Genomic DNA, 11,155 nt, shown 5'->3' with positions numbered 1-11,155 from the left:
AGTGTCTAGAAAAACCCCATGCAAAACAAGAACTGGAAGTTTAGTCCTTTGTTTATAGGTATAAAAGACTATTAGGAAAACCAACAGCATGAATCTGGGGAAAAAACAAAACAAAACCACAGACTCAAGTATATTCACATATAATCCAGTGAGCACACACAATTTAGAAAATTGTCCTCATTAGCATACTCACATTTGATATCTGAGAACACTGTCTATCAACTTAGAAGAAAGAAATAAGACAATCTTAGAATTTCTTCTAAAAGGTAGAAATATATGTTTTAAAAAATCAAGGCATGGACGATTACAAAACCCCCTCTGTACTGCTTATATTTCCAAGTTCTGAGACATCAAGAGGTTCACTTAATTTTAAGCATTGAGGACGAATGAAAACAATGAAAAGGAACTGGCCCAGCAATGATTCTCAGTCATTTGTCCTTAGGCAGGGTGTTTCAATAAGCCTGGTCCTGATCTACCAGAACTGGAGCCAAAAGTCATGGGTGCCAGGAGAGTAAAGAAAGAAACAGAGGGCTCCAGAATTAAACATGAGAAACCTTCCTGGGGAGTCAGAGGCAGAAATGTGTCCTGAGCAGCAACATGGCAGAAAGATTTTTGCATCCAATCACAGGATCGATGGTTTGTGACCTATGTTTGCCAAAGGTGGGCCGTGAGAACTGAAAGTACCTAGGCTTCTCTAAAACGTATTAATGTCAGTTGAAAACAGCCTGAGCACCAGTGAATGTCATGTCCTCCTTAGCTGACTGTCTCAATGACTCTGCTGGTCATAAGGGCTTGGGGTGTGCGACAGAATAACAGGCCGTACGAGACAGCTGTTATAACCAAGGTACAACAGTAACGTCAAGCCAAATCTCCAGTGTCACAAAGGATGACTTGATACCTATGGAAAATTTTAGAACGAGAGGCTTCACGATGAGATGAAAAAGAGAACTTTAAACATCTTTCGAAATGGAACTGGAGAGATGGCTCAGAGGTTAAGAGCACTGGCTCCCCTTCCTGAGATCCCTTTTCAATTCCCAGCAAACACATGGTGGCTCACAACCATCTATAATGAGACCTGGTGCCCTCTTCTGGCGTGCAGGTGTACATGCAGGCAGAACACTGCGTACATAATAAATAAATATTTCCCTATTATTATTATTTACAATGTATTCTCTTTTTTTCCCAGTTGTAGCCACCTCCCTCCTCTCCTCCCAGTTGGACCCTCCCTCCCTCTTCCTCTCCCATTCCTCTCCACTAGCCCACTGATAGGGGACGTCCTCCTCCTCTACTGTCTGACCCTTGCCTGTCAGGTCCCATGAGAAATGCCTAGATCCTCTTCCTCTGTGGGCTGGCTAGATCGCCCCACCAGGGAGAAGTGATGAAGGGGCGGGCAACCGAGGTCATGTCAGAGACTGCCTCTGCTCCCCTTTACTCGGGGACCCAAATGGAGACTGTCTATGTGTACATCTGGATAGGGGGTCTCAGTCTCCTCTATACATGATCTTTGGCTGATGCATCAGTTTCTGCAGCCCCATCCTGTTCCCTCTTAAAAAAAAAAAAAAAAAAAAAAATCCAGGAGGCGGTGAAATGGTGAAATATGAGCCCCTCCAGCTTGGACTTCAGAGTCTTCAAAACGGTAAGACCTAAGTCTCTGTTCTTTATAAGGGATCTAACCTTGCATATTTCCCCAGAGTAGATAAAAGAAAAACAAACCCAAGTGCTTATTTTTCTAGAAAGCTGCTACTGAACCCACGCAAGTGCCGGACTTTGCTTCAATTTCATTCCCTGCCAGCCTCCAACACCACGTGGGTGGATCCTCTGCCCTGGCTCAACCCCAAGGCTACCCTGACCTCCCCCGCCCGCCCTGCAGACAGCAGCCTGGTTCCTGCCCCTGTCTTATCCGAGGTACGTGACCCACGAGTGAGGAACCACAGAGACCCACCAGGTCCACAGCAGGCCAGGCTGCGCTCCGGACTCGCGGCAGGGCATGGAGGCGACGCTGGTGCTGGAGCCCGCGGGCCGCAGCTGCTGGGACGAGCCGCTGGGCATCTTCGTGCGCGGCCTGGCCCCCGGGCAGCCCGTCACGCTGCGCGCGGCCCTGCGCGACGAGAAGGGCGCGCTCTTCCGCGCCCACGCGCGCTACCGCGCCGATGCCCACGGCCAGCTGGACCTGGCGCGCGCGCCCGCGCTGGGCGGCAGCTTCGCGGGGCTCGAGCCCATGGGGCTGCTCTGGGCCATGCAGCCCGAGCGGCCTTTCTGGCGCCTGGTCAAGCGCGACGTGCAGACGCCCTTCGTGCTGGAGCTGGACGTGCTGGACGGACACGAGCCCGACGGCGGGCGGCTGCTGGCCAAGGCGGGGCACGAGCGCCACTTCCTGGCTCCCGGGGTGCGGCGCGTGCCCGTGCGCGAGGGCCGGGTGCGCGCCACGCTCTTCCTGCCCCCAGGTGAGCTCCCCACCCCCCCCCCCCCCCCCACCCCACCCCCTACCCCCGTCCTGGGCTCACTGTCTAGTTTAGTTTCTGGTCCTCAGTAGACTGCTTTCCTGGCAGGACAATCAGATAATCGTGCAACTTCATTAACCTTTGTCCCCTCTCTCCTAGGCCTGTTGATATTTGTTTTGTTTTCAAGACAGAGTTTCTCTGTGTAGCCCTTGGCTGTCCTGGAACTTGCTCTGTGGACCTGGCTGACCAGGAACTCAGAGTGCTGGGATTAAAGTTGTGCACCCCCATCGCCTGGCTTGTCAGGTGCTTGAAATGATAAATTTCTACCAAGTCCTGATCCATTCAGGCACCGTGAATCCCTCAGCTCTAAACTGAAGAGAGCATACAACTTACATTTATTGAATCCCGCTAAAAGCCAGCCGTGTGGATATGTTTGAAGTACCAATATAATCAATTACTGATGCCTGTAGTAAGAGTTACTTTTGCCTCCTAACACATCAAATTTTCAATGAGCCTTGAACTTAAAAATTAAGACAGTGCTCCTCATCATTAAAGCGCACATGAATATCCTGGCAGCCTAGCCTCTCCCTCTACCAAAACTACTGATAGCGATTTTTGCTCCTCCATGAAGATATTTGGCAATATCTGCAGAGATTTTGTTTGCTTGTTTGTATGACAAAAAGTGAAGGCAGGGAAACAAACACACACACACTTTAGTCCCAGCACTTGGGAGGCATAAGTAGGCAGATCTCTGTGCGTTTGAGGCCAGCTTGATCTACAGGTGAGCTCCAAACTAGCATAGTGAGACACCATCTCAAAAAACAAACAAAAAAATACCAGCCAGATGTGGTGCCAAACATCTGTAACTCTGTCACTCCCCTGGTGAGAGCCAGATGCAGAAGGATCAAGAGTTATGGGCCACTTTATACAATGTAGTAAGACCATGTCTCCAAGTATAAATAAATAAATAAAGTACACTGGGTTCTGTTTCACAAATGTCTCCAGCCTACCCCCTTGACTTCAAAGACTTACTCTTGCTGATGGTTAAAATCTGAATTCTCCAAATGTCTTTTGAGAAGCTAAAGTGTTTTGCGATGTGATGTGTGGTGTTCCGCAGGCGAGGACCAGTTCCCTGGGGTCATCGATTTGTTTGGAAGCGGCGGTGGCCTGTGTGAGTACAGAGCCAGCCTTCTGGCTGGGCACGGTTTTGCTGTGCTCGCCCTGGCTTATTTCAGGTTTGAAGACCTCCCTGAGTACTTGAGCGATGTGCGCCTGGAGTACTTTGCAGAAGCCTTGGCCTTTATGCTGCGGCATCCACAGGTGGGTTCCTTTGCTGGCCTGGATGCAGAGGAGGAGGGTGGAGTGGACGCACGGACAGCCGAAAGCTCTGCCAGGACACTGGGCATTAGAAAGACAAAGAGAGACCCAAGCAGTCCCTCAACACTTGCTAAGATTATTCCTGTTTCTGCCCATATCTCCTATCTCTTAAGATGTAACTGTTTCTTTTTGTAACCACCATAACTCCAAAAGCAGTACACTAAGAGACTCCTAACCTTGACCTCTCCTCCCACAGCTGCCCAAGTACAGGCAACCCCAGAGGACTGCCTTTTCTCACCACTAACATCAATATAAGGTGTTAGTGGGAAAACTTGACTGAAAAGAGATGTCTCCGTGATCCTTGATGACACCGGTATAGGACCAGTATTTTGGTGATATTAAGGATTCTCATCAATGCTGTCAGTGTGATAAATATTAGTGTGCTGGCTAGTTTTATGTCAACTTGACACAAGGTAGAGTCATCAGAGAGGAGGGGGCCTTAATGGTGAAAATGCCTCCATAAGATCAGGGTGTAGGCAAGCCTGTAGGAATTTTCTTGTGTTTTTGCATGTATGCACCAGATCTCATCAATGATGGCTATGAGCCACCGTGTGGTTGCTGGAAATGGAACTGAGGACCTCTGGAAGAACAGCCAGTGCTCTTAACCTCTGAGCCATCACACCAGCCCAGGACATTTTCTTTAATTAGTGATTAATGTGAGAGAGCCCAGCCCACTGTGCGTGGTACCACTCTGGGCTGGGGGTCCTGAGATCCGTAAGAAAGAAGGCTGAGTGAGCCATGTTGAGCAAGCCAGTAAGCAGCACCCCTCCATGACCTCTGCATCAGCTCCTGCCTTCAGGTTCCTACCCTGTTTGAGTTCCTGTCCTGACTTCCTTCAGTGATGAACACTGATATGGAAGTGTAAGCCAAATAAACCCTTTCCTTCCCAAGTTTCTTTTGGTCAAGGTGTTTTATCACAGTAACGATAACACTAAGTCAATCACTATACTTTTATAAAGTATCTGATAGCAATTTTATTTTAAATATTTTTCTGTGAATAGAAGTGAAATGACACTGTCTTAGTTAGGATTTCTATTGCTGTGAAGAGACGCCATGCCCCATGGCAACTCTTAAAAAGAAAAGCATTTAATCAAGGCTGGCTTACAGTTCAAAGGTTTAGTCCATTGTCATCATGGCAGGAAGCAAGGCTGCATGCAGGCAGACATGGTGTGGGAGAAGGAGCTGAGAGTTCTATATCTGGATCAGCAGGCAGCTGGAAGAGACAATGAGCCACTGAGCCTGGCTTGAGCTTCTGAAACCTCAAAGCCCACCTCCCTATTACACACTTCCTCCAACAAGACTACACCTATTCCAACAAAGCCACACCTCCTAATACTGCCATTCCCTATGAACCCATGGAGGCCATTTTCATTCAAACCACCACAAGCTTTTGCTGCCATCTAAACTTAGAGTCTGGAACATTCTAATGTTAAGGGATAAGATGTTCTGTAAGGAATGCAGAATGCTCAAACTCTGCTGTCATTCAGGGGTGACTCCTAGCAGGGCTATGAAAACCTAGATGTAGGCATGACACCTTTAATGCCAGCATTTGGGAGGCAGAGGCAGGAGGACCTCTGTGAGTTCCAGGCCAGCCAGATGATCTGCAACTGTGATGGTTTTACTAAGGAGAGATAAGGTCCTAGGAAAACAAGAGTCCAATATGCACTGTGTATTTGACCCCTTAAACCCTGGGAAGAGTAGTTCCCGGCCTGGGTCCTTTGTTTTACATTACATGCTATGGTCTTTCTTTGGCTGAGCTCTTTCCCACATGGAAATTTATCTGCTTGGGACCCAAACATTCTTAACCACACTCGTGGGGTAGAGAACTTCCACATTCTCTGCCCGGCATCTCTGATCAGGTGTCCAAGCCCTATGCCCCTTCCCTGGGTTAACAAGAACATATACACCTAGGCCTTAAACATGTAAACTGCATGTCCACACATGAAAGAACTTTATGGTGCACAAAAGAGGCAGTGATGGAAAGAGAAAGAGGGTGAGCTAGGATCCCGGACCTGGAGTCCATGACTGGCTCTTCTTCTTGCTATATCAATACAGAACTACAAGTGAGTTCTGAGGTTTTAATTTAATTTAACTTACCACCTTAATTCTAAGGTGGTATATTTATCCAGGCAGGAAAAAGTATTTAACAGTTTGTTTATTAATTTAGCATATAAGGGCCTTTATGTATACTCTTGACCTGGTCTTTATAATCATTAGATGGTCTATGTACTCAGAAATCAATTTATTTGTTTATTAGCAGGCTTGTTTTCACTTTGTAGATTATTGTATAAGGAAGACAAGGAGGCTGTATTTGAGAAAGGTACTTGGAGAATATAAAATCACTATATACTTTCCATTTGCGAACTCTACGCTTGTTCTCTCTCAGGTGGAAGGCCCAAATATTGGGCTCCTTGGTTTCTCCAAAGGTGGTGACCTGTGTCTCTCAATGGCCGCTTTCCTGAAGGACAACATCACAGCCACTGTCCTGATCAACACCTGTGTGGCCAACACCATAGTTCCTCTGCATTACAAAGGTCTGTTTCTTCCTGACCTTGGCTGTGACCCAACAAAACAGAAGACCATGGAGTCGGGCCTTTGGGATTTGGTGGATATTTGGAACAATCCTCTGGAGGAACCAAACCACCGGAGTCTGATTCCCCTGGAAGAGGCCCAGGGACCCTTCCTGTTTATTGTGGGCATGGATGACCATAACTGGAAGAGCGAGTTCTATGCTCACATAGCCTGCGGACGCCTACAAGCCCACGGAAAGGACAGACCCCAGGTAATCTACTATGCAGACACTGGTCACTGCATTGACCCCCCATACTTCCCTCCTTCCATAGTTTCTGTGCATGCGGTGTTGGGCGAAGCAGTATTCTATGGAGGTGAGCCGAGCGCTCACTCAAGGGCACAGGTGGATGCCTGGCAACAGATTCAAGCTTTCTTCCGAAAATACCTCAGTGGTGAAAACCCTGTCAAGCGCAGCAAAATATAACGTTGCGGTTATACTGAGAGCTCTGATCATGCCAAGCAGATTCTTCTGGACTTCCAGAACACGGAGGAGGTTTGGGGTTTGGTTTTGGTTTGGTTTGTCCCATATATCCCAGACTGGGTCTCACATTCACTGTGTAGACAAGGATGAACTTCTGGTCCTCCTCTTTGGTCATACACTATCATGCCTAGTGTTATGTGTTGCCAGGGACAAAACCCAGGGCCTCGTGTCTCCTAGGCAAACATTCGGCCAACAGAACTGCATCCCTAGATCCCTAGGAAGCTTTCCAGCCTCTTTGTATGGATCCCACTGAGCCTTTGGAACAATTCTCCCTCTCGTGGTGCTGGGTTGACTCTCTCCTCTGAACTTGAACTAATGGATCTGTTTGACTCTGTGTCTGTAAGACCAACCTTAATCTTAGGTAAAAGGATGTAAGAGGGACCTGTCCCACTCCCGCCCCTGGGCTGTCTTTCCTTCCTCTGCTGGGGACTGATGTGCATTGCTCTGAAGTCTCATATCCCCTCTGAGCCCTAACTGATGTTATCTGAGTCTTCAGAACCTACCTGCCAATGTCACACAACAAGTGGATTGATCAGTTTTTAACATGCCTGAAATTTACTCAAGACGTCACCCTGAACCCTAGGTACCTCTCAATGTACTTCTTTTACATCCACCATCTTGTCTGGATTACCAGTCACCGCATGGTATTTTCCTGGCTGGGAAAACTGTCTTGATGTCAAGATTTTCATGACTCTGAAATGTGAGCCCGAGCCTATGACTTTGGGCACAAAGTTATGGCCAGGCTGGTCACACCGTCTCTCATTGTCATCTGCTCTTACGACAGATGAGGAGACTAGTTGCTTCACCCTACAGTAGCTGAAGCATTCTCTAGAGTCCTGCGGTTCCAGAGTAGAGGGTCTTCCCTGAGCACAGGAAATTCTTCCAAGACTTTAGGACAAACCCCATGGTTTTCTGGGTGTGCACAAAACCTCTCACCAAACCAATAGCCATTCCTATTCCAACTGATAAAAAGAAAGGCTCCTCGGCGGTAACGGTGGTCAACCGTGAAACTTTACTTTTGTGTAATCATTCACCTTTATTATAATTTTCTCTGATTGGAATCCTGGGATCGCCTGCTTCGACTCATTCCTGGGCAGACCTGCTGCTGTGGGGGTGCTTGGGAAAAACAGCTACACAAACTTTACAACATTAGTAAAATAAGCGCAAAGCATGGAAGTCGATTCTCCCAAATTCTTAGTCATATTAAAAGCATCGAGCGACAGAAAAGTAGCATCTTCAAGCCGGTTGGTGGCAGTGTACGAGGGAGGCAGAGGAAGGGGGATCTCTGTGAGTTCGAGGCCAGCCTGGTCTACAAGGCAAGCTGCAGGACAGACAGGGCTACACAGAGAAACCCTGTCTCAAAACCACCCCACAAAAGTAGTGTCTTCAAAGATGTCTCCGTAGTAGGAAGCTGATCTGCATGGCAGGCTCTGCCAGTTACTACATGATTGATCTTGAGCTTGTTGTTAGCCTCTCTAAACCTCATTTCTTTATCTATAAAGTGGGGGGAAAACAAATACTTCATTCAGATATTATGATTAAATCAGACAATCCCCATGAAGCACTTTCATGTTTTAATTCAAAAGTATTATCTGCTTTTTTTTTTTTTTTTTTTTTTTTTAATCCTGATGAGAGACATTGAAAGCAAGGAGAGTTAAGAATTACATCTGGGGCCAGTGAGATGGCTCAGCAGACAATGCAAGCCTGAGTTCAATAACCAGAGTCCATGAAAAGGCGAAAGGAGAGAAATGATTTTATAAAATTGTCCTTTGACCGACCGCCATACCTGCCATGACAGTGCCCAACAGGTAAACCCCACTCCCTCCCCCCTCTCTCTCTCTGTCTCACACACACATACACACATACACGCTTTTTACAAAACCTGGTTGGTGAGAGAACTAAATCGGTACCCCCCACACCCCGTTAACGTCATTGATTATATGACACTATCTATCCTGAGATATTTGTTTTGTTTTATGTATATGAGTATGCTGTCTTCATGCACACCAGAAGAAGGCATCAGATCCCATCATAGATGGTTGGGAGCCACCATGTGGTTGCTAGGAATTGAACTCAGGACCTCTGGAAAGGCAGCCAATGCTCTTAATCTCTGAGCCATCTCTCCAGCCCCCATCCTGAGATATAATGCTAAGCTGCATGACGGGAACCACTGGCAAGTTTAAGTCAAGTCACATCCACAGAATGAAGGCTCCAAAAGCTGCACCAGAGAGTTTAGATTCAAACGCTTTGAAAAGTAGTCACTGTTTAACAATGATTTAAAAAAAAAAAAAAAAAAAAGACCTGCTAATAATTTTCCTTGAAACTCAGCAGCACAAAGCAGACGTGATCAGCCTAAAATGAGTTCCCTTTAAAAAAGGGAAACAGCAAGAAGCAAGTCAGAGGTGGCAATAAGCTAAGAATATGGTTCACGGAGGCTGGGATGTTTCACACTCCCACCGTCACGACATGGTACCCCCCAAATATGTACAAAGTTTCATTTTTAGGCATATTAACATTTTAAAGAAGAAAATATAACCAACTCCAACCTAGTCTTTTCCTTGGTAAACCCAACATCCTTGAACTCAAGTCTGTCAGGTGACCAAGGGTAATGGACAATTCTAAAAGTAAATACATGTTTGGGTCAGCTGCTGGCTCTTTGAAAATACCTGTGCAGCTAGACTTGATGGTCTACTAATCCTAACCACTTGGAAGGCTGAGGCAGGAAAATTACAAGGTCTTCCTGGGCACCAGCACTAGCTCCAGGCTGCCCCCAATCTACTGGAAGCCCCCTACCCTAAATTCTCCCTAGTTACAGGAAAAGCCTCTGCTGTCGCAAGGCAGTCTTGAGCTGGCGCGTTCCTGCCTCATGCAACTCTGCGCTCTACCATGGCAAAAGCGAAGTCTTGAGCCGACCCATTTCCCTGCCCAATTCGCTCCCTCCGTGCTGTTGCTGAGTGCACATCCTGAACAGGCCCAAAACTCAAGGACAGGTCCATACATTCAAGGAACAACTGAATTGTTCCCTAACCGTATCCTAACATCTGTTCGTGGTTTTTCGCTGTAAAAGGAGCCTGCCCCTTCCCGCTGAAGACGCAGATTCAGCACCCCTCGCCGGCTAGAAGCACACCCCCCATGGTGAATAAAGTTGCTACCTGGTTTAATTTGGCCTCAGCCATCCTGTCCTCATTATTTGCACAACCCCCAGACCCGACAGCGGGTACTTAATGATGAGCCTGCTCCATTTGGGTAGCATACCATTTCTGTTTCAGACCTAACGGCCACCTCATCTCAGCTTGTTGCTAAAACAAAAACAAAAACAAAATCTCTATACAAGGCCAAATTGACCAAAAACTGTGTTGATGTTCAGCATTACTCTGTGGCCTTGCTACTCCTAGAAATTCCCCGACCACAAGCGCAGCTGGCCCTAATCATAAACATTACTTGGACCAATCAAATTGAAGGTCAGGTAGAACTGCTTGTCCAGATAGCAAAAAAGTAGTCAGAGCTGGCTAACCTCCGCCACTATGCCCCCATCCTCCCGCCCCCATGTGACCTACTTGTGGCCTTCACCCTTTAAGTATGCAATACAGCTTCACCTCCAGGGTGCCATTCACATCCCAAACTGATCGCCTCCCTGAGCTCAGAGAACAAAGCTTTCATTTTAAGCTTTTGTATCTAAAATGAGTTTTCTCGGCTTCCACCCCGAACCCAACACTGAACTGAAACCTAGACTCAAAATGTTTGAAAAAAAAAGAAAGAAAGGAAGAAAGAAAATGGCTGGAGATATAGTTCAGTGATAGAGTGCTTGCTAAGTTGTCTAAGTCTGCTGCTATACATGTTAGACAACTGAAAATTCTTAATTCTTCCAAAGTATCACGACTTAAGCTAGGCTGTCTTATATGCTTGTTTTCTTTTTGTAGATTTTAGATTTGGGGGCTAGAGAGACGGCTCAGAGGTTAAGAGCACTGGCTGCTCTTGCAAATGTCCTGAGTTCAATTCCCAGCAACCACATGGTGGCTCACAACCATCTATAATGAGGTCTGGTGCCCTCTTCTGGTCTGCAGGTGTACATGCAGGCAGAACACTGTATACATAATAAATAAATCTTTAAAAAAAATTTAGATTTATTTTATGTGTTTGAGTGTTTTTGCCTGCCTATGTATAATTTATAATAATATATATAATTTATATATATATGGGATATTTCATATTCAAAACATAATGGAAAGCACACAGACTAGATATAGATATAGATATAGATATAGATATAGATATAGATATAGAT

The 11,155-nt window shown here is 46.5% G+C and overlaps 1 protein-coding gene across 1 annotated transcript; it reads left to right on the top strand.

Annotated features, from left to right (window-relative positions):
* The first annotated feature begins 1,840 nt into the window (after window positions 1-1,840).
* On the top strand, window positions 1,841-10,031 carry Acot6 (acyl-CoA thioesterase 6). Its single transcript, XM_055593147.1, has 3 exons — window positions 1,841-2,444; window positions 3,559-3,761; window positions 6,205-10,031. The coding sequence occupies exons 1-3, from the start codon at window positions 1,988-1,990 to the stop codon at window positions 6,811-6,813; spliced, it is 1,269 nt and encodes a 422-aa protein (XP_055449122.1). The 5' UTR covers window positions 1,841-1,987; the 3' UTR covers window positions 6,814-10,031.
* Window positions 10,032-11,155: the final 1,124 nt, after the last annotated feature.

This window comes from Psammomys obesus, unplaced genomic scaffold (genome assembly GCF_907164565.1).
Source record: "Psammomys obesus unplaced genomic scaffold, mPsaObe1.curated_primary_1811, whole genome shotgun sequence".
Taxonomy (NCBI): domain Eukaryota; kingdom Metazoa; phylum Chordata; class Mammalia; order Rodentia; family Muridae; genus Psammomys; species Psammomys obesus.
Note: the sequence above shows the minus strand (reverse complement) of the source record. Positions and strands in the feature narration are given on the sequence as shown.

Excerpts from the sequence above, each read along its gene's own strand:
- Acot6 (XM_055593147.1), top strand. The coding sequence starts at position 1,988 with ATGGAGGCGACGCTGGTGCTGGAGCCCGCGGGCCGCAGCTGCTGGGAC. Across the intron at positions 2,445-3,558 it reads CACGCTCTTCCTGCCCCCAG|GCGAGGACCAGTTCCCTGGG; the intron begins GTGAGCTCCCCA and ends GGTGTTCCGCAG. Across the intron at positions 3,762-6,204 it reads TTATGCTGCGGCATCCACAG|GTGGAAGGCCCAAATATTGG; the intron begins GTGGGTTCCTTT and ends GTTCTCTCTCAG.